The sequence below is a fragment of the Kluyveromyces marxianus genome, chromosome 3 (genome assembly GCF_001417885.1).
Source record: "Kluyveromyces marxianus DMKU3-1042 DNA, complete genome, chromosome 3".
NCBI classification, from domain to species: domain Eukaryota; kingdom Fungi; phylum Ascomycota; class Saccharomycetes; order Saccharomycetales; family Saccharomycetaceae; genus Kluyveromyces; species Kluyveromyces marxianus.
Genome location: NC_036027.1, coordinates 925,961 through 948,222, shown reverse-complemented (window position 1 = coordinate 948,222; position 22,262 = coordinate 925,961). Strand labels below are relative to the sequence as shown.

General features: G+C 38.3%; 10 protein-coding genes across 10 annotated transcripts; 6 read left to right on the top strand and 4 right to left on the bottom strand.

The window, feature by feature from the left end:
* Positions 1-99: 99 nt before the first annotated feature.
* On the top strand, positions 100-1,503 carry BRL1 (Brl1p; the record flags this gene model as incomplete). Its single annotated transcript, XM_022818940.1, has 1 exon — positions 100-1,503. One exon carries the CDS (start codon positions 100-102, stop codon positions 1,501-1,503), a length of 1,404 nt encoding a protein of 467 aa, XP_022675556.1.
* A 576-nt stretch (positions 1,504-2,079) lies between these two features.
* On the top strand, positions 2,080-3,807 carry PUT2 (1-pyrroline-5-carboxylate dehydrogenase; the record flags this gene model as incomplete). The annotated part of the gene is made up of 1 exon (XM_022818939.1): positions 2,080-3,807. The coding sequence occupies one exon, from the start codon at positions 2,080-2,082 to the stop codon at positions 3,805-3,807; it is 1,728 nt and encodes a 575-aa protein (XP_022675555.1).
* Positions 3,808-4,854: 1,047 nt separating this feature from the next.
* On the top strand, positions 4,855-8,394 carry SSD1 (mRNA-binding translational repressor SSD1; the record flags this gene model as incomplete). Its single annotated transcript, XM_022818938.1, has 1 exon — positions 4,855-8,394. The coding sequence occupies one exon, from the start codon at positions 4,855-4,857 to the stop codon at positions 8,392-8,394; it is 3,540 nt and encodes a 1,179-aa protein (XP_022675554.1).
* Positions 8,395-9,020: 626 nt separating this feature from the next.
* RRF1 (Rrf1p) lies at positions 9,021-9,743 on the top strand (the record flags this gene model as incomplete). The annotated part of the gene is made up of 1 exon (XM_022818937.1): positions 9,021-9,743. The coding sequence occupies one exon, from the start codon at positions 9,021-9,023 to the stop codon at positions 9,741-9,743; it is 723 nt and encodes a 240-aa protein (XP_022675553.1).
* Positions 9,744-10,022: 279 nt separating this feature from the next.
* MSC7 (meiotic recombination directing protein) lies at positions 10,023-11,945 on the bottom strand (the record flags this gene model as incomplete). Its single annotated transcript, XM_022818936.1, has 1 exon — positions 10,023-11,945. One exon carries the CDS (start codon positions 11,943-11,945, stop codon positions 10,023-10,025), a length of 1,923 nt encoding a protein of 640 aa, XP_022675552.1.
* Positions 11,946-12,414: 469 nt separating this feature from the next.
* On the bottom strand, positions 12,415-12,756 carry VMA10 (H(+)-transporting V1 sector ATPase subunit G; the record flags this gene model as incomplete). Its single annotated transcript, XM_022818935.1, has 1 exon — positions 12,415-12,756. One exon carries the CDS (start codon positions 12,754-12,756, stop codon positions 12,415-12,417), a length of 342 nt encoding a protein of 113 aa, XP_022675551.1.
* A 519-nt stretch (positions 12,757-13,275) lies between these two features.
* Positions 13,276-14,469, top strand: BCD1 (Bcd1p; the record flags this gene model as incomplete). The annotated part of the gene is made up of 1 exon (XM_022818934.1): positions 13,276-14,469. One exon carries the CDS (start codon positions 13,276-13,278, stop codon positions 14,467-14,469), a length of 1,194 nt encoding a protein of 397 aa, XP_022675550.1.
* A 189-nt stretch (positions 14,470-14,658) lies between these two features.
* Positions 14,659-16,221, bottom strand: OLE1 (putative acyl-CoA desaturase; the record flags this gene model as incomplete). The annotated part of the gene is made up of 1 exon (XM_022818933.1): positions 14,659-16,221. The coding sequence occupies one exon, from the start codon at positions 16,219-16,221 to the stop codon at positions 14,659-14,661; it is 1,563 nt and encodes a 520-aa protein (XP_022675549.1).
* Positions 16,222-16,863: 642 nt separating this feature from the next.
* On the top strand, positions 16,864-18,693 carry SRP101 (Signal recognition particle receptor subunit alpha; the record flags this gene model as incomplete). Its single annotated transcript, XM_022818932.1, has 1 exon — positions 16,864-18,693. One exon carries the CDS (start codon positions 16,864-16,866, stop codon positions 18,691-18,693), a length of 1,830 nt encoding a protein of 609 aa, XP_022675548.1.
* A 93-nt stretch (positions 18,694-18,786) lies between these two features.
* Positions 18,787-22,056, bottom strand: HRQ1 (ATP-dependent 3'-5' DNA helicase; the record flags this gene model as incomplete). Its single annotated transcript, XM_022818931.1, has 1 exon — positions 18,787-22,056. The coding sequence occupies one exon, from the start codon at positions 22,054-22,056 to the stop codon at positions 18,787-18,789; it is 3,270 nt and encodes a 1,089-aa protein (XP_022675547.1).
* Positions 22,057-22,262: the final 206 nt, after the last annotated feature.

Genomic DNA, 22,262 nt, shown 5'->3' with positions numbered 1-22,262 from the left:
CCAAACGAGAATATAAAAACGGCAGCTTGACTTTGATTTGCACCTCCTCCAACCTCCTTTTAGAAAGGTATATCTGCCTTGATATTACATGGGGTAGCAATGGATGAATTTAATGCACTTTCCTTAAACTCCACCATTCAAGATGATACATTAGAAGAATCAGACTTACTGGCGATTTCTAACTTATCGATATCTGAGAAAAAACCGATAGCAGAAGATCTCATCAGTAAATTTCTTCCTTATTCGCCGCCATGTCCATCACCTTTGCGCTCGACTGTAAGTATCCCCGAGAGCTGTCTATCTGATAAAATGGATATAGATGAAGAATACGATAATTCTTTAAACGTAAATACCATTCCTGGGAACAAATCAAATGAGGATATTATAGAGGAGATTGAAACAGAAGATGAGGACGATACCAATCGTGAACAAAAGGGTCTTATCAAAGCACTGCTTTCGCCAACAAGTCTCGGAATTGCATTGGCAACAAGAGATTTGAACAAGAATGAACAAGATGAGGACCACAAGCAACTAGGGCAACAAAATGAACAGGAAGAAAGTAAGGATGTTCCGGTAACCATTACTGATAAACTTCCAACAGAGCCAACAGAAGAAAAGACGAGTGCGGAATCTATTTCGTCTTCAAATGAAGGCAGTCAAAACGTCTCGGGGCTTCAGACTCCAGAACGTCAAAAGAGACCATGGCAGATAAACATTCAGAACCATCATCATTACTACATGGTGACTGACGCCAATGGCGAACCATACAAATATACACCCCCGATAGAAGAAGTAGAGCAGGCTGAAAATGAGAACGAGAACCAATTGCCAGTTCCATGGTCCTCTAAATCTCGACCTGCTTCCAAAGCTTCGTATGCATTTACAACTTATCTACAAATGGCTTTGAACACTTTAACAGTCATGATCATATGTTCAACCATCACTGCATTTGCAAAATCCGTGCGCACAGATATCAGAGCCACCTGGGAACACCAAAAGCTAGAACTAGATTACGAATCGGCAAAGTGCAAGGTCCAATATCTTGCCAACCATTGTGCGGACAACGAAGTAGTACCGGCACTATATGATCAATGTAACGAATGGGCAAGATGTATGAGCAGGAACAACAAGATATATTTCCGCGCAAGAACCTCCTTAGGCGCTAAACTCTTTGCTGAGATTGTCAACTCACTGATCGAACCCTTGGGGTGGAAGACTCTACTGGTTATCCTACTTACGTTGGCTATATGGTGCTTCTCATCGAACTTTGTTTTAGGATTCATGCGCGCCAAAAGCTATTATGGTGGCTCACCAACCCAGACTCATCCTCAAATTCAATCTAAATCGCAGCCAAACGCTGGATGCTTGCTCGCTTCTGAAGTTCCTCCTGCAAGCGCAATTGTTGTCACTAATACCGACTCCAATACAAAAACTAGTGCTAGTAGTAATAGCGCATCGTCGTCATCGTCACCGGCATTGTCAAAGAAAAATATGTTCACGTGATCACAGTTTTTGTTTTTTCCATCTTACGTCCGCTCAGTTTCCCTTTTCGTTCAATCTTCGTCTCCTCAGAATGTCAGTCATGCCGTTTTTGTCCTAATATGGTAAAGGGCGTAAAAGGCCATGAAAAGCGATATGAAACGGAATTCGATTTCCTTCAAGTGGGTTTTGTCATATTAATTTTTCATTGAATCACGGAACTGGTTTCCCGTCAAAGGTGGTTGCCAGTATTTGCAGTGCAAAAGTGTGTGGGCGCAAGGCATATACCGGGCGATGGGCTTATTTATCTGAGGGTCCTGAGCGCATCATTACTGTCCCGGTCACTGTATCGGTCTCATTATCAATGTCACTCCTCTATAGACAATTGAATCGTGTATAACTTTTAGTACGATTAGGCATCAATATTAACATTTTGCAAAGCATATAAAAAGGGTAGTCTCTATTATAGTATGAAAATAACAGAGCCTTAAATATTAAGAAGTCAATATATTCGGGGCATTTGGGTAATACAATCAGTGTTAGAGGTAAGTATTTATCGCTTTCTGTACAGATCACCAGTAGTGAATTCAGTAAAGGAAGATGTTATCACGTATTGGGCTTTTGCGCTCTTCTAAGAGATGTATCGCACAATTGTCACATATCCAACCTCCAAAGCACATTGGCAATGAACCGGTGAAAGCATTTGGAAGCAAAGATCTTGTTGATTGGGACTTGTTGAGAGCTTCGCTTTCTAAATTTAAGAACTCGTCGTTGGATGTTCCTTTGGTTATCAACGGTGAGAGGATATACTATAACGAGGATGGTGGGAAGAGGGGCATTTCTCAGCAGCTAAACCCAGCCAATCATTCCGAGGTATTGGCAAACGTGACACAAGCAACCAATGCAGATGTGCAAGCTGCCATTAAAGCTTCCAAAGAAGCAAAGGATAAGTGGTACAAATTACCATTCTACGAGCGTGCGTCAGTGTTTCTAAAGGCTGCAGATCTTATTTGTACCAAATACCGTTACGATATGTTGGCTGCTACTATGCTAGGCCAAGGTAAGAACGTTTACCAAGCAGAAATTGATTGTATAACAGAATTGGCGGACTTCTTCAGATTCAATGTTAAATATGCCAATGAATTGTATGCGCAACAACCACTTGAATCATCGCCAGGTGTTTGGAACCGTGCCGAATATAGACCATTAGAAGGTTTTGTTTATGCTGTGACACCATTTAACTTCACCGCAATTGCAGGAAACTTAGTTGGTGCCCCAGCCCTAATGGGTAATACTGTTGTTTGGAAACCATCCCAAAATGCTTCTCTATCTAACTACCTATTGTTAACAGTATTGGAAGAAGCTGGTTTGCCAAAAGGTGTTGTTAACTTTGTACCAGGTAATCCAGTTGAGGTTACCAAGGAAGTTTTGGGTGATCCTTCTTTTGCTGCCTTGCATTTCACAGGTTCTACTGCAGTGTTCAAGAAACTTTACGGTGATATCCAAAACGGTGTCGTTAGCGGCTTGTACAAGGATTACCCCCGCATCGTTGGCGAAACTGGTGGTAAAAACTTTCATCTAATCCACCCAAGTGCTAACATACCACATTCCGTATTGTCGACCTTGAGAGGTGCTTTCGAATTCCAAGGACAAAAATGTTCAGCTACTTCCAGACTTTACTTGCCAGAAAGCAAGAGTAATGAGTTTTTAACGGATCTCATTGGTACTTTGAGTGAGATCCAACCGGTCAATACATCTGCATCCAAGATCAATGGCGGAAACCTTCATGGGTTTGTTGGGCCGGTGATCCATGAACAAAGTTTCGATAAACTGGCAAAGGTTATTGATGATGCCAAGAATGATCCTGAAGTAGAGATCATTTACGGTGGTACTTACGACAAGTCTAAAGGTTATTACATTCAACCAACGGTATTCAAAACCACAAACCCAAGACACCCATATTTAAGTCAAGAATTCTTTGGACCATTGTTGACAGTATATGAATATCCAGATGCCAAATTTGAAGAAGTTTGTGAATTAATTGATACCACAAGTCAGTACGGGTTGACAGGTTCTATCTTCGCTCGTGACCGTGAAGCTATAGCAATTGCAGATGAAAAGCTAAAGTACAGTGCTGGTAACTTCTACATCAACGATAAATCTACAGGCGCTGTTGTTGCACAACAATGGTTCGGTGGTGCAAGAATGAGCGGTACTAACGATAAGGCCGGTTCTGGAAACATTTTGAGCAGATTCGTCAGTGTCAGAAACATTAAAGAAAACTACTATGAATTGACGGACTATAAGTACCCTTCGAATTACGAGTAAGTTAGAGGCATGCGGACGGATCCAGTACCCATTTTTTTGCTCTTTAATTACACTATGTAAAGTACTGTTATGTGTTACGCGCCTATCTATGTATGTATGTATATATTCATTGAAATTTTCAATCATCTTAATAGAGCTACGTAAGCATAGCAAAGCTTGTACATCATGACAAATCACAATGTCGATTACACAACGCTCAAGATCAACAAACCAACGCATCTAGGCTTAGTAAAGATCAGGCAACAAATCAGACTCTAAGCGCAAATCCTTAGAATACGTTCAAACTATAGACAGGGTAACGACGTTTTGTTTTTAGAAACTGCTAAAAGTGGAAATCGTTGAAAAATTCCATAATGCGAATTTTTGGAAAGAATTTTGAAGTAAAGAATGAAGGAGTAAAACAATTTAAGGAGTTGAAGTTTACTAAGAGTTAGAGGCTTAGAGCAGAAAAAAACACAACGACGCGCTATCAACGACCAAGAAAGACTATTAACTATAGTTTATAGAGAATCATATTCTCTGGGTCCTTTTTTTTGTTTTCTTGGAGCTGTTTTTATATTCAATTTGCTCGGGTTTAATTTTGACTAACTAATTCCCTTCTTTTTAACGTGTTTTCATCAGCCGAATCAAGAGACTTCCAGAGCTTTTCTATTGTGAAAACCTCTGCAATAACTGAATTGTTTGATCGATCAATAACTGCATCCAAGAGGTGAGGTATAGACACTCGTTCCTTTCGTTCAAGACGTTTCATTTCACTTTTTGATTTTATCGTTGATTTTCCATTGACCTTTTCATTTCTTGCGAATTAATTGAGTTTTCATACTGAAATCCGTTTTTTTTTTTTTGATTACAAGAGACAATCAAATCAGATAAAACTGAGTTGATACCCAATTGAGCTATATTATCAGTTGACGAAAGAATCTTGAACTTTATTTTATCTCCTTCAATTGCGTTTTTCCGTTTATTCTATTGATTTTTTTTTTGTTTCTTCTTTACCTGAAAATCTCTCTACCTGCTTATTGTTTCCTTTATTTTACCTAATAGATCATGTCTGACCAGGAGAGATTTGTGAAAACAACAGGGGGCAAGGGTAATCCCAAGCAAATCCATATTGCGCACAGGAAGTCGCCCTCTGAACTTACCAATCTAATGATTGAACAATTTACATTGCAAAAACAAGCCGAGAATGATAACAGTGGCGGAAGTTCTTCTTCCCAGAACCAAGGGGCGGGCTCTTTTTTACCACAACCACCTAACGTTCCATACCAACTGTCTCCTAACTCAGGAGGTAGAAAGGGAAGATCCCACTCTAGAAGTGGCTCTGCATATTACAACAATAACGATCATAAACAAAACACCCCTGCTACAGGCCATAGGAGAACCGGTTCACAAACCAGTGTTTATGGACATTCTAGGAGACAATCCATCGGTTTGAACGAAGCAAAGAGAGCAGCAGCTGAAGAACAAGCAAAAAGAGAAAGTTGTCCTCACATTAAAGTTGATAATCCTCAAGATATCCCAAAACTTGCTAACGAAAACGAACAAACAAGCTATAAGTTCCCTGGATCGCCACCACCTACGGATAGCAAGAATAATAGCCACCGTAGAACCCAGTCTAATATGTCACCTAATAGGGCTTTTCAATTCCCTCCAGCCAAGGTTAATCAAAAGGAAAATAATGATGATTTCATACCGGTTGGAACTCCGCACCGTAGAACAAATTCAAGAAATGAGGGTATAGATGGTAACTGGAGAGTGCAACAGCAGCAGCAAATGTCGCCATTCTATCATTCCAGAACTCATTCCAGAGAGTTTTCTGGCCATCCAGGGTTAGAACCACCACCAATTTTTCAGCCAGGTCATAAATCTCGTGGTTCTAATGCCTCTACGCATAGCTTTAACTCTGCTAATGGACAGCAGCAACAAAATTCCAACGGCCGTAAATCTCTCTTCGCGCCATATTTACCACAAGCTAATATCCCTCAATTAATCGAAGAAGGTAAACTAGTAGCAGGGATTCTAAGAGTTAATAAGAAGAATAGGTCAGATGCATGGGTTTCGACCAATGGTGTCTTAGATGCCGATATTTTCATTTGTGGCTCTAAAGACCGTAATAGAGCACTAGAAGGTGACCTAGTCGCTGTTGAACTTCTATTGGTGGACGACGTCTGGGAGTCTAAAAAGGAAAAGGAAGAAAAGAAAAGAAGAAAGGACGCCAGTGCTCAACAAGATATTATTCCGTTAGACTCTAAAGACGACTACCACAATGATGCTTCCACGAGTATCGTTTCTGGTACAACAGCATCGACTGAAAGTAAGGATACAGATAATACTTTGGGCTCTTCATCTGGATCCATCAAGAGAAGAGGTTCATTGAAACAACGCCCTACTCAGAAGAAAAATGATGATGTAGAAGTTGAAGGTCAGTCCTTATTATTAGTCGAAGAGGAGGAAATTAATGATGACTATAAACCTTTATACGCTGGTCATGTTGTTGCAGTGTTGGATCGTATTCCTGGTCAATTATTCAGTGGTACTCTAGGTCTTCTAAGACCATCTCAACAAGCCAACAATGATGTAAATAAACCAAATAAGCCAAAGATTGTTTGGTTCAAACCAACTGATAAGAAGGTGCCATTGATTGCTATTCCTATTGAACAAGCACCAAAAGACTTCGTGGAAAATGCAGATAAGTATCAGAACAAAGTGTTTGTTGCAAGTATTAAACGTTGGCCCATTACATCGTTGCATCCCTTTGGTACTCTTGTATCTCAATTGGGTGAACTAAATGATCCAAAAACTGAAATAGACGCTATCTTGAGAGACAATAATTTCTTGAGCGATGAATATTTAGACCCTCGTGACCGTACCAAAGAAAGAGACAGTTTCCAACCAGTGATTCTTTCACAGGAAGAAACTAACAGTAGAAGATTGTATGAGAATGTCATTGCTATATCTGAGACGGGAGAATTATCAAATTACTCTGTCCACTTAAGAGATACTGAAAATGGTAACATTGAACTAGGATTCCACGTTGTAGACGTTACCCTTCATATTGAAGAAAGCTCATCGTTGGATAGAAGAGCTAGAAAGAGATCCAGTGCTGTTTTCATGCCTCAAACAACCGTTCATTTGTTGCCTGCTTCCTTGAATGAATTCTTGAGTTTGCAACCAGACAAAATTTCCAACACGCTCAGTGTCGTTTATGAATTGCACCCAGAAAATTTCGACGTCATCTCAACTTGGATTGGTGAAACTCGTGTCAAGCCAACTACTACCCTAACTCATGAAAGATTAAACCAAGAGCTTGAAAAACCAGCGTCATCAAGGTCAAAGTTCGTGGATAAGCTAGAGTCAGTTGCTCGTAACTTCCATCATTACAGATTGAACTCGAAGACAGCGGATTTGTACAGAACTTTACCACTCTTGGAATCTTTAGATGATGAAAAGGTAAAACCTGACTTGAATATCTTACAACGTTCTAAGGCGCTAGCACTTCTGTCCGAAATTGAACGTAAGGTGAACAATACGGTTGCTACACGTTTGTTTACTTCTTTGGGAGATGTAGCATTCTTGAGAAGGCAGCCGGAACCAATATCTACTAAATTGAAGACTTTCCAAAAGAAGGTTGAGAAACTTGGTGTTCCAATGGATGTGATGAGTTCCGAATCTGTCCTAAATTCGATTCTAGCAATTGATGACGATATAACGAGAATGGCTATTGAACTATTTTTGTCGAAGACGTTAACCCCGGCAAAATATTTCATATCAGGAAAGGTTGAGCCAGATCAATTCGCGCACTACTCTCTAAATTTACCATTGTATACACACTTTACCGCACCATTGAGAAGATACTCTGACCATGTTGTTCATAGACAATTGAAGAGTATTATAAATGGTTCTGAATACAAGGAAACTGTTGACGCCTTGAAAATTACATCTGAATATTGTAATTTCAAGAAGGATTGTGCACATCATGCACAGGAGCAAGCAATTCATCTGTTACTTTGTAAGACAACAAACGATATGGGCAACCAGCACGGACAAATCTTAACTCTGGCTACCGTTTTACAAGTTTATGAGTCGTCCTTTGACGTTTTTATCCCAGAGTTGGGGATTGAAAAAAGAGTTCATGGTGATCAGCTCCCACTTGTAAAAGCAGAATTTGACATGGCTGAAAGGGTTCTGGAACTTTACTGGAAGAAGGGTGTCGATAGCGCAACATTTGTGCCAACTGATGAACAAAATCCTAAATCGTACAGAAACTCCATCAAAAACAAATTTAACTCAAGTAGTAAGGAAATTGCTGTTAACCAATCTGTCCTACAGAATAAATTAGTAAGCGAGGAGTTCAGTAAAGAATTGAAAGAATTAAATCTAATTCCACCAACATTAAAACTACCAAAATCCAACATCGAAGATGCTTTGGAAAAGTATTTGGAAGTTGCAGTTACCAGGCAAGAAGGTGATAACAATATTCAAGAAATTAGAGAATTACAACAGGTTCCTATTCTCTTGAGAGCAGAAATTGGTATGGCCTTACCTTGCTTGACTGTACGTGCATTAAACCCATTTATGAGAAGTTAAGAGTAAATTAAGCAGTTTCTGTTTTCTTATATTGCTTGTATTCGAGTTTCAATCATTTCTCTTCAGTTCTATTCGTATATATCTAAATCTCAAACCGAGCGTTACTTTACATCTTAATTTGTCTTTGTATAATATCTTACTATGATATATACATATATATGTGTGTATGTATCATATCGTCAAATATAATTCTATTTTTAGCTATTATTCTAATATGAGTACTACCGTTACTGTTACATCTTTTTAATATTCTTGGAGTTGAAAGTGGTTTTTAGTTCTTAAATGTGATAAAAAAAATGTCACATAAGGAAGAAAAGCACACAAATTGGAAGCTTAGGTAAGAGCAGAAAAAGTTTGAATAGTGGAATGTTTCATTGGACTATTAACGTTGATGAATTTAGTCAACAGAGAAATTTAATTAAGCCAATTGATAAGTCCACTAACCTATCTAAATTCCCTTTATAACTTACTCTCTTCTAGATATTTCATTTTAAATAGTATGGAAAAAGTAGAAAATCTGGTTCCAGATAATTCAAAGTTACGAAATACCGAAAGATGATACCATAATTGAATAACTATAACATAATAACTTAAGAGCTTCAGCTAACCACAACAGGCAGTTCAGGATGTCGACTCAAGCTTTCAGAGTTGTTTTGGCTGGTACAAAAAATGCTAGTTTTGTCAATGTTAGGGGATTCAATTCCAGCGCGTTACTCTTCGCAAAGAAGAAGGCCAAAGCTGCGAAAGGTGGAAAGAACTCGACAGAAGAGCCTCTCGAAGTCATTGACGTGAAGAAATATGTCAAAGATGCCACAAATCAATTTGAAAAGACCTTAGAGCTTCACAAAAAGAAGCTTGCGGAGAAAAAGATAGGTACGGCAAGCCCAGCGATATTTAATGATTTAAAGGTTGGAAAGGATGGACAGAAATTTACTAATGTTGCTGCGACAAGTTTAAAGGGCAGAAACTCTCTCATTGTTACTGTCTTTGACCCTAAAGATACTAAAAACGTGGTTAGTGCCATCATGGGCGCTGGTATGAACCTAAACCCAGAGAGAATTCCAAATAATGATCAACAGTTGAAAGTTTCCTTACCACCAATTACAACTGAGACTCGTCAAGCATTATGTAAAGACTTGAAAAAGGTATTTGAAGATTATAAACACTCCGCAATGAAAGACTCTTTGGGTCATATTAGAAGTGAAATTATGAAAGACTTAAAGCACCTTGAAAAAAAGAATGATGATGTAAAAAAGGTTATTCAAGACATAGAGAAAGTTCACAAGGAGTATGTCAATAAACTTCAGGAACAATTAAAACAAGCAGAGAAAAGTATTATGAACCAATAGTTTTATATTAACTCAAGAAAAAAATCAGAAAAGTTAGAATCTGTATATACAAACATAAATACATAATTACATCTTACTTAATATTAATTTCCTTGTTCATAGTTTAAAAGCAAGATAAGATTCATAACCCCAAACAAATACCAAAGCTTATACATATACGGATATTCATTAATATATAAATTAAAATTCGAATAAAACAAGTAGAGAAATATAATGTCTTCAAAAAAATGTACATTGACTTAGTTCATAAACGTTTTATACGTAATTTATTTGTTTCTATCAGTTTGCGTTCTTGGCTAAAGAAATCAGAGATTTGATGCGCTGCCACGTAGAGATTGCATATGCACCTGTTATGAAAGATTTAACGAAATTCCAGGCTTTAGTATTGTTCCTGATAGGGTAGTCCAAAGGTTTTGGAATTTGTGTAGAGACAAATGGCAACTTGTCATAACATACACTCTTTGCGTTACACAAGCCCAATAAACCTTCTTCACCTCCAAACTTGCCATAACCAGATCCATTAAGACCGCCGAATGGTAACTGGCAAACGTAGAATGTTGCAAAATCGTTAATAGCAACATTACCAGTTACTAGAGAATTGGCAACACGGTCACATTCTTCGTAATCAGCACCGAAAATAGAACCCCCTAAACCAAATGGAGCACTGTTTGCCAATCTGATGCAATCATCTGTATTGTTAGCTTTCATAACAGTGAGAACAGGTCCGAATACTTCGTTTTGGGCAATTTCCATCTCCTCAGTTACATCAACCAATAGAGTAGGCTGGAAAAAGTGCCCTTGAGGGTAGTTTGGATGATTATAGCGGGAGCCTCCATGGAGTAACCTTGCACCTTTTGATACAGCGTCCGAGACAAGATTTTCTAGTTGCTCGAATCTATTATCAGAAATCATTGCACCCATGTCTACATCTTCCAAATTGTCAATATCAGAACCTAATCTTAACTGTCCCACCTTTTCATTCAGAATAGCAACTAGTTTATCGTAGTTTTTAGCAGATACAATGACCCTTTCAATACCAATACAATTTTGCCCAGCAGATTGGAATGTTCCACGCATGATAATCGAGGACAGGGATTGCAAGTCTTTAACCGAGTCCAAAACAATAAATGCATCTTTACCACCTAATTCGACAACGACTGGCGTCAATGAAACAGAAGCGGCTCTTAGTACGTGATGCGCGACAGGTTTACTACCAATGAAAGTTAGATGTTTGAAGCCCGGATGTGAGGTGAAGTAATTTGCAGCATTGTCATTTTCAGAAGGTGGAAGAGAATAACACAATTGGACCAAATTTGGGTCATGACCGCAAACTTTTAGGGCTTCTTGGACCATTAGAGTGAAAACGTTACTAGACCAAACAACTTGTTCAGAACATTTAACTACAACTGCATTACCGGTAAAGATTGATGCTACGATGGGACCCAATAAATTATGGAATGGGTAATTCCAAGATACAATTGCCCCAACGACTCCCAAAGGTTCATAACGCACTTCAGCACCTTTATACCACTTCATGAAGAAATTAGTAGGACCGGGTCTTTTACTTGGTTTCAATACTTTTTCACCATGCTTCATAATCCATTCAATCTTCTCCAAAGTGACCAAGATCTCACCCATGGAAGCATCTAGCATAGTCTTTCCAGAGTCTCTGCAAGCGACACGAGCAATTGCCTCTTGATTTTCCAAGATGTAATATTTCAAGGACAATAAAACTTGTAACCTCTCCTTGTAGGAAGTCTTGGCCCATTCAACCTGTGCTGCCGAAGCTGCATTGATAACATTATCGATGTCCGATTCAGTCATGGACTTGAAAGAGCCCAAGAATTGACCTGTTGCCGGACAATAAGACTGGATCATACCCGGTTGTTCAGGATTGAATACAGAACATGGAAATATACGTTTACCCTTCCAATGCTTCTGTGCCGCATCAGGAATCTCCACCTTGAATTGAACAGCTGATGGCACTTTGTTCTTACTGAACAACAAATAATAAACAAGATATAAGGTCACCAAACCCACAACAATCGATCCAGAAGTACATCTCACGTTTTCTCCAACAATTTGAGATGAGTTGAAGGTCTGACCCGTGGACACCAACTCCGCTAAATACGCTTGCACCGTTGCATTTAATTGTTGCAGTAGAGAAGAGTTTAGGTACACTTCTTCTGCAGAAGCGTTCATGACTGCAATATCTTATGCTATAATATGTGGATGCACAATTCTGTACCGTACACCTTGGTATAGTACTTGATGCGGTGAGCAGAATTGAACATTATTCAAGCATATACACACTTTAATCATGTTATTGAAATATGTGATAGAAATAAAGTCATGTTGGTGTAAAATTTCAAGATTTTTATTGTCAGACCGGAACGAGAGAGAACAGCTGAACGAGGTTTGAAGACGGTTTTCAGTCTTGCAATATGGGGTCCAAGGGTGCTCCAACTAAACACCAAAAGCCTCCAACTGTGCTTTCACATACAGACAGTAATATATATATGTAGTAACCCAAATACTGCCATTACATATCAACATGCATATTAGTATATATATATATATATATATATGCAGATATAGATATAATTATGTAGTTAAGAACATTAGTGCACGGGTTTGAAAAAGACAAAGATTGTGATAACAGACCAACTTCTTAAGAAGCATTGATGTGCATTTCAGCAGCAGGCGCCGTGACGGCCTTGATCAACAATTTCACCACGTCATCTTCCTTCTTGGATGCTACTTCCTTGATTTCCTTTAACTCTTGCTGCACTGATTGTTCAGCTTCTTTTTCCAAACCTTCGACACCACCTTCATTAGAAGCTTCGATCTGCTTCAATTCTTGTTCCTTCTTGGCCTTATATTGGGCAATTTCAGCAGCCGCATCAGTCTTGGCTTGCTTCAAAAGCTCCTGTCTATGTTGTCTAGCCTTGGCCACAATTTCATGGGCCTCCTTTTCGGCCTTTAACAACGTTGCAATACCGTTTTGGGACATTTTAAATAATCTTTGTTCTAATCTATCACTTGTGGAGTTTTGATGCGTGACAGTAACCCCAACTAATTCTCTACAACTTCTTGCAATTCAATATTCTTTTCCTGTTCCAAAGGGTGAATTGTACTTTGGCAAGCTTTGGTCATGTTGGCTTTGGTCCTTCGAAATCATGAAGATATGAAGGATATCACCTTGTACGATGTGATATTTTTACAGCTTATAGGTCAAAAGACTCTTTATGAACCATCAATCCCTTCAAGACCCAGCATCATCTCTAAAATGAGTCAATTAGGCTAGTGGCGCCTCACAACGATATACAGGCTACTCGAATATCTGGAGGTTTGCGTTTTTCTGCTTTTCCTCCATAATTGAATCATCTTACAGCGAAAAATTCCAATAAAAAGAAGCGATGAGATGAGATGAGATGAGCAGTGCAGGAAGGAATAGCATAATAGGCAAGAGGTTAGAGAACATCAGCTGGTAGAGGAGTCTGAATAAACATCGGATTAAGGCAGAAGAGGTATGGAGTTGTGTGAGGTTTGTCAGCAGAATGAGTGGAAATACAAGTGTCCAAGATGTTTAAAGCGGACCTGTTCTGTAGTATGCTCAAAGAAGCACAAAGAGGCTGATAGCTGCAGCGGTATCAGCAGCGTAACGGAATATATTTCAAGCGAGAGTTTGAAAGGTGCAGATACGGAAGAAGAAATGAACCACTTAGTTCAACGTGATTATAATTTTTTGATTGGAATGAATCGGAAGCTATCTATTCTGAAGGAGGACGGTAAGAACAAGAATAAACGAGCATTGCAAAAGGTGCCTGCTGCAGCGGCACAGACACAGGCTGGGAACACATATCAGGTTACGAAACCACATAAAGTACTAAGACGGGGGGTGAAGTGCCTTTTGCTTCCGAAAGGGATGCAAAGATCGCTTTCTAACAAGAGTAAATGGGATAAGCCATTGGATACATTTGTTTGGTCACTAGAATGGATATTGGTGGATACCAGGGAAAATGTTGGCGCAAACAATATATCCTGGAAGCACCTATCGCATAGAAATAAGGAGGAATCCAAGTTGGTCGAATGCTTAGGAAAACAGGTATATGATAAATGCAAAGAATTTTATTGTAAAGAAACAACAGTGACTGACCAGGAGGCAGCCACAACAAAAGATGATAGATCGAACCATATACTTAATATGGGACTTAGATTTTTTACCAAATGGTTTCCAAACAATGTAGAATCAATCATGGATACTAAAGAGGTTATAGAGATTGATCCTAGACAATGTGTTGGGGAAATATTTAAAGATCGAACTGTCATTGAATTTCCAACAATATATATCGCACCAAATTTGGAATCACTCACTAAATTAGAACTTAACCTACATGTGGAAGGGCAAGAGAAGAGTTTACCTGTGATGAGCAGGTATAATAATTCTACGAAACCCGCATCAGATAACCGTGTACCGGCGTTACACTCAAAATCAGAATCAAGCTCAGAATCGGATCCCAGCTCTAGCTCTAGCTCAAGCTCAGATTCCAGCTCCAGTTCTGATTCTGACTCTGATTCTGATTCCTCCACCCCAGAAGAAAATTCTACAGCTAATCCAGCAGGTACTGCTCATGATTCTAACTCTGATTCGGATAGCAGTTCGGAGAAAGAGGATGAAGACGGTTATGAAGTTGGCGTTTCCCTCGATTTCTTAGCATCTTAAAGCATCACTTCAGACATTAAACCAATATACTGTACTGAAACACAGTAATTCGTTAAAGCTAACAATGGAATAAATTACTCATATAGATCATAAATAAAAGTATGTAAATTATCATTGATGTATTCATGGTTTCGGAATCTATTGTGCTCGTCCAAAAAAAAACAAAAGCGCAAAAACAGGCACTGTCGTTCAAGCAGCACCCGCTGCATAATAATTCCTTCTTGTGAATGTGACGTGCTTTCTGGTACGACCAACTTCCTGCCCTTCCATGCCATTTCTGCGAGTAGCATCGGCAATAGAATTTTGTTCCCAGCGGGTAGTTTGAATAGTTGAAGTTTGGTCTGTTATGACTGCAACTCTCATTGTAGCTAATAGATTTCTAGCGGCATTTGAGTGACTGTATACAGCGCCATTGAAGGCCTGAGTTGCATCTTTTCCAATACTTGTTTCAACAAGGGCTACTCCACCGGGATGATCATATATAAATGGAGTTACGTCATGTACAATACCATCAATTGCAACGTATGCTTTCAAGTTTTTAGCGTATTCATCCTTAGCGAGTTTAACAAACTGCTGGGATGTCATACCTGGGAGTCTGTCGATTGGGATACCCCATCTCAATTTTGCTGATTCCTCGTCTATTATCTTTTGCTGTTGTTGAACCAGACACTTTTCTATTTGTTCTTGCGATACTTTGTGTAGGTTTTTTGCTAGATTCAGCCACTGTAAGGCAGAAATTACCCATTTCGCAGGATCTATAGTAAAGTTGTCCGTACCATTTCTGTAATCCCCTGGAAATTCATGATGAAAATTATGGTTAGCTTCTCCAAACGTTAGGATGTCTCCGATCCATCCAAGAGTCAAGTCTACTGCTGTTTTCGAGTCGTCAAATGGTTGTTTTGACAGCGGGAAGTTCTTCCAGTGACAGAGGGCACCGATAATCAACCATTGTTGTTGTACTATTGACATTCTCACGAACCCCAGATAAAAGATACAGTTCCAAACAGGTAATTCTATGAAATACTTACTCACAACGAATGGTAATAACAGGTTCGTGAGCACCCAAAGTTGTAGGTAATTGGTATCTTGCCACAGCAGCAACGGATAACTAGCCGATCTAATTAGTTGAGTGGTGTGATTATCATATGTTGCTCTGGAGGTTGAAACAATAGTTTCACGGCATTTCGCTATAGCCCTTATGGACTTTCTATTGCCTCTAAAAAAACGATGTCCCCATAACGAGAATAAATATCCATAAACCGATTGAGAATGAGGGTCCTTCTCCGTATCTATATGACGATGATGTACCATATGCTGACTAGTAAAGTCAAGTATTGATCCTAAACCACAGGAAGCACCCACCACTGCCATACAGAATTGTATCGCAATATGAACCTGGTACGAACTATGCGTGAAGAACCTATGATAGCCCGCAACAAGACTTATTTCTGATAAAAACCAATACACCGCTAACATCATTAAAAGATCCTTATTATACGCAGGCTTACTCAAAATCAATTTGAATAGTGAGAAAAGAGGTATAATAATACAGAATATTGTCGATCCAACATCTACCTTTTTTAAAAGATGTACTAAAGGATGATCTCGATGTTTAATTGTTGGATTTTTTACTGCAGCTGTTTCGACAACACGTTCCTGCACCTGAGATGGCACATCTACATCTATAGTTTGCTGCAATAGTTCTGTATAATCAAATTCAGGAATACCCCCATCTTGCGCCTCGTCAGACATGTGAATTAAAGCCCTTCAACTATAGATGTAATTAGCGAAGAAAACCAAAAAGAAAATACAACTCCGTTGAAAGTACACTTTTCATATACTTACTACGAAAGTTAGTTGATTAGCGTCTATTTTTCTTGGACCCCAAACTCGCACAACTTCTATCCTGTTAAGACTCTTCACTTCTGCACTTTTTTTTTATCTTCTTTGAAAGATGGATGATGAGTTTCGTTAAAGCCTTAAATCTTGTTGGGATTTTCTATGACAATAAAAAAACGGCATGTGATCACATCTTCAAGCGATACTGAAAGATACTGCGAAGAATAAGGGTATCATAACCCTGGTGTCATGGCAAATCAGTTATTCATATTTCACAGCATATAAAGACTTAGTGTTAAATTCAAATATAACGGCAGCTAAGTCTGAATACATATCACTAGATACTTTATATCGGCTACTCGTTTGTTCCTACATGCCCATTCGATTGAATTTTTCACTGACAAAAAAATGCTATAGTAGTTTTAATCATGAACGTTTTGACAATGAATAATAGAAAGATAGCAGACGTTGAATCAGTGTTGGAAATGTCTAGTGGGTCAAACCAGCTCAGGTCAGTTATATCATACCTAAAAGGGGTATATACGTATCATAACAATGATTGACCAGTTTGCTGTTTTCACGCCTTTGGGTAACCTTCTTTATGGTTATAACTCTTTGAACAAGAAGTTCTCTGAATCTCAGATCAACCGGTTCGTTGATGAGTTTATCAGTCAACCAGTCAAGAATGTGACATCCAAATATCCGATTCTATCTACTGCTGATAGTAGTTTTATGTACTATGAGTCAAAACAACCTCATCTTTTTTTTGTTGTTTCGTTTGCGTCTGCGGAATCTATGCAATTAACTAGTGAAGCCGAATCTTTGCTTTCTGTTGCTACTAAACTATGGGAATCACTAGATCTCGATAAAATCATCTTAGACAACCTTTCTGGAAAAGGCAAGAAGAATGTCCACAACTTTAGATTTGTGACGGAGGATGCCGATGAAAAGCTAGCCAAGTTTGGAACGTATTTTGAAGTTAAGTACAATGAGATGAAGAAAGTTCCACAGCAAAAGGGTAAGAAACAGAAGGGCTCACAAAACTATAATCAAAACCAAAACCAAAGCCAGGCAGTTTCTAAATCTAAGAATGCTAACCAAAGTAAGAAAGATTCAAAGGGTAGTACTAATAGTGGTAAAAATTCAAAGTCCAGAAAATGGGGTATGGATGGATCCTTGGAGGAGACCGGAATAATGGACCCATCCCTCGACTTCTCCGAGTCAAACGAAAAAGATATTTCTCCAGCACTGGCAAGTGATTTAGAAACTGATCTACAAAATAGTGCTCAGTTTGGTAAAGAAAATGATAAGGGTGAGTTTTTGATCAGCGAAATTGATGAACTTCTTGCCTCTAACAAACAGAAATCCAAATCCAAGGATACCTCGTCCTCACCTTTTTCATTCTTACAAAAGCATATCTTGGGTAACAAGACTATATCTGAAAATGATTTAGTTGCAGTGTTGGATAAGTTAAAGCAGAAATTAATCTCCAAAAATGTTGCACCCGAAGTTGCAGACTATCTATGCAATCAGGTTTCAAAGGACTTGGTTGGATCTAAAACTGAAAACTGGACGAGTGTTGACCAAACAGCTAGAATGTCATTACAAAAATGTCTATCCTCTATCTTGACTCCAAGTGTCTCGGTCGATTTGCTTCATGAAATTCAACAAAAGATCAATAAAAAAGACTCTAATGGTTTAAATGATCCATACGTGTTCTCCGTCGTTGGTGTCAATGGTGTAGGAAAATCAACTAATCTTTCGAAACTCGCATTTTGGCTCTTGAAAAATAATTTGAGAGTACTTATTGTAGCTTGTGACACTTTTAGGTCCGGCGCTGTAGAGCAACTTCGAGTCCATGTAGAGAACTTAGCCCAATTAACAGATGAAAATCATGTAAGAGGATCAAAAAATAGGAGAGGTAAAACAGGTAATGAACATGTCGAACTTTTCGAAGGTGGTTATGGTGGTTCTAATCTTGTCACGAAGATAGCGAAACAAGCAATCAAATATGCTAAAACTGAACATTTTGACGTAGTTTTGATGGATACTGCTGGAAGAAGACACAACGATGCTACCTTGATGTCTCCGTTGAAATCATTCGCAGAACAAGCCAATCCGGACAAAATTATTATGGTGGGCGAAGCTTTAGTTGGGACTGATTCTGTTCAACAAGCTAATAACTTTAATCAAGCATTTGGGAAAGATAGAAATCTAGATTTCTTCATTATATCTAAATGTGACACCGTAGGGGAACTGTTAGGGACGATGGTTAATATGGTGTACGCTACAAGTATACCGATCTTGTTCATTGGAGTTGGTCAGACCTACACTGATCTCAGAACGTTAAGTGTTGAATGGGCAGTTAATAGTTTATTGTCCTAATAAATATGTAGGATTCGCCTATATAGTGTGTACCTAATTAATATTGTGCTTTCATGCATTCTCGTTTAATCAATTATTAACTTTTATAACTTTTCATTCCGAACCGGTATTATGCCCAAGACCATTATTCTCTTCAGGGTATTCTTCCTCTTTTATTTCAACCACTTTTTCCTCACCATCTGTAATCTTTCTTACATCTATAATTTGTAAGTCTTTGGAGAATTTTATGTGTCCAGAAACTGGAACAACAGTTTCTACTTTAATATCGGGCATATTAGGTTCTGGTCCCTCTCTGATTCTGGATATGAACGAGCTCTTCTTATGCCCCAAAATACAGTGAAGAATAATTAGAGAGGCTGGTTTAGAAAGGACTAGACTGTTCTCTTTACAGAATGCGGCAGCAACACACTCTGGACAGCCATCATCACACGGACACTCTTCAACACGTTGAAGTGCACCAATAAGAATCTCTTCGATATGCTCGAAACTCTTCAAGCAAAGTCCCGACCCCTGGTTTCCACCTTTTGAATCGTAAAAAACCAACCTTGCCGGTCTCTTTCTAGAACTTTGGCGTTCTGCAAATTCCTTTTCGGGAGCTTTACATTCAGTAGATATTTCATCAACTCCTGTAACTATAAACCTTGGTAGAAGACCTAAAATCGCATGCTGGGCTGCATGAATACCACCTGCAATATTCAAAGATTTACCCTGTATCAATTCAAGCGCTCTTCTAGGAATATCAATCCAGAGTCCTTTAGAGTTGATGACCACTGGTGGGTTATGTGTCTCAACAGCATCTAATATCCTTCCTTGTTTATCAATCTTAAAGAATCCAAATACGATAATGGTTGTTTTGATTTTTCCATAATAAACTGGCACATCACTATTTTGCATCGAACGAATTTGTTCAATTTCTTCAGGGTCAACATCTGTAAAATCCCTTTGGCTTGTAGTCCAGTCAACATCAACTCTTTGCACCTTTGCGTACTTTTCATCTGGGTTGAATTCTTTTACCAAGTATGGATACCCTTGATGGATAAAAATCCCTCCATCATATAGAGTGAAACTAGTACGAGACGCTTCTACCTCTTCCATTATGACATTTCTTCCATTTGTAATATCAACAACTGCAAAAATATCCTCTTCTGAACCTCGTAATGATATTAATGCAGATGGCCAGGGCAAAAACCTATCATTTGCGTGATATCCATTTTTATCATGTTGTAATCTTGTTTCACAAATGGTTGTAAGTTTTTTTATGTCGAAATACTTGCAGTCTCGTTCTATATCAATAGGAAGCTCGAAGGCTGCACATTGTATATGACTTTCGAACATCAACATGTTATCAAAATCTAAAACAAGATCCTGGTATGCATCTGGATTATCAATTTCCAATAACACATCTGAATGTGAAACATAATGTTGATCAACCGGAGAGTCACTAGCTACAACTAGAGTCAAAGAGTCTTTATTTCTTCTACCTGCTCTACCAGATTGTTGATGAAAGTTAGCTAAAGATAATGGGAAACCACACATCAAAACTGCATCTAATCCTCCGATATCAATACCTAACTCTAATGCATTTGTTGAAACAACAGCGCGTAAATTTCCATGGAACATTTCTTGTTCAATTTTACGTCTATCACTCGCAGAGTATCCACCTCTATACGACATCACTTCATTTATCAATTCCAGCTTTCCCATTTCTTGAAGTAAAAGTCTGACCTCTTTCATTAATAATTCACAAACTCTACGGACATAGCAGAAAGCAATGGTACGAACGTTCTGAATAATTAATTGGACTAGAATTTTAGCACTTTCAGCTATAAAATTTTCTCTTTTTCTTTCGTGCTGAGACAATGTAGGTGGATTCCAAACCACAAGATGCTTATTGCCTCTCGGAGAACCATCTTCATCGATCAATGAAACATTTTCAATACCAAATATATCTTTCATATGTTGTATAGGGTTCTTCAAAGTAGCAGAACATGAAATAAACTGAAGACCCTCATTTTTATAAAAACCTTTTACAAGCCTTAGAAGCCTCCTCATTACCAATGCTACATGGGATCCAAAAAACCCCTTATAAATGTGCAATTCATCGACAACAACATATCTCAAATTCTCTAGAAACATCCTCCAGTTTGGATGATTTGGTAAAATACTGGTGTGAATCATATCAGGGTTGGTAAATATTACTCTAGCACCGATTCTTATACCAGCTCTAGCCTCTTGCTCGGTATCTCCATCATAAGTTTCCACGACTACATGTGATAATTCTGGTATCCTTGATAAAAGCTTTTGAAATGATCTTTTTTGATCTTGTGCCAAAGCCTTTGTAGGAAAAATATACATAAAAGTCGATTGTGGGTCTTTTAGAAGCATATCAATTGCTGAAAGCTGATAAATTAAGGACTTACCTGAAGATGTCGAGGTTGTAATAATAACATTCTCTTTATTATGGATTCTGTTTATCGCAGCAGCTTGGTGAATGTAAAAACGTGAGTGTTCAAGTGCTTGGTAAACCTCTGGAGAAAGTTCAAATTCTAACTCACCATATTGAGCTAACCTTTCCGGAATAATGTAAGAATTCTTAATCTGATCATTATATATATTTGAATTCTTAATTTTTTCCAATAGTATTGGGATGGTGGGTCTAGTATCTCCGGCTTCATTAGTAACTGTGTCATTTTTTGAGTTCGACCCTTTCGCTTTCAACATCAATTCAATGGGATCCATAAAATCCTTCTTTTGCGGTGTATAAGCCAAAGATAGCCGTTGTAATTCATTTTTTGGGTTTTTACCTTCCAATTGGCAATTGAATATGAATCTACTAAGACCAGCTTCAAAGTTCATTTTTCGTTTCGCAATCATCTTCTTCATCGCATCTGTAGTGAAGTCAGGTGCATTCATGTCTGTTTTAAAAAGTTTTTTCTTCCATGTGTTCATCATATTACCATCCTTGAACTGGAACACAAGCACCTGGTCATCGTGTGAGTCATTCTCTTCATCTTGATCTTGGGGTTTAAGTTCAAATATGTCGTTATCTTTCTGTTTAAAGCCACCATGTTTAAAATCAAACTCCTTTTTCTCTACTTGGAACTGGTTTCTATCCATATACTTGAATACTGTATCTCCAGGCATAATAACACATATTTGAGCAAGGTCTTGCTCTGTCAATGGCCTGCGAATAGCCTTTTCAATAGGCGGTTTCAAGGTGTCAAACGTTGTTATAATGTGATTTCGGGTAATTAGAAACGTATAAAAGGTGTTAAGTCGAAAGAATATCTTTTTCAATTCTGAAAATTCATCGTTAACCACTTTACGTTTCTTCGCTTCTGGTTCTTTATCTGAGTTGTTCATTCCTTAATAGTTAAAAGGTCTAAATAGTTCGATGATGTATGCTTAGTTAACGCTTGCATAACAAAGTGAAAAAAAAAAAATAAGTTTTGTGAGTAAAGTATTGTGCATCACTAATACTAACATAACCTGTTAAAAGATATAAGAACCCTTTAGTAACGCTGAACTTGAGTTTGAGCTAGGGTTTATAGATGTCATTCAAATACTTT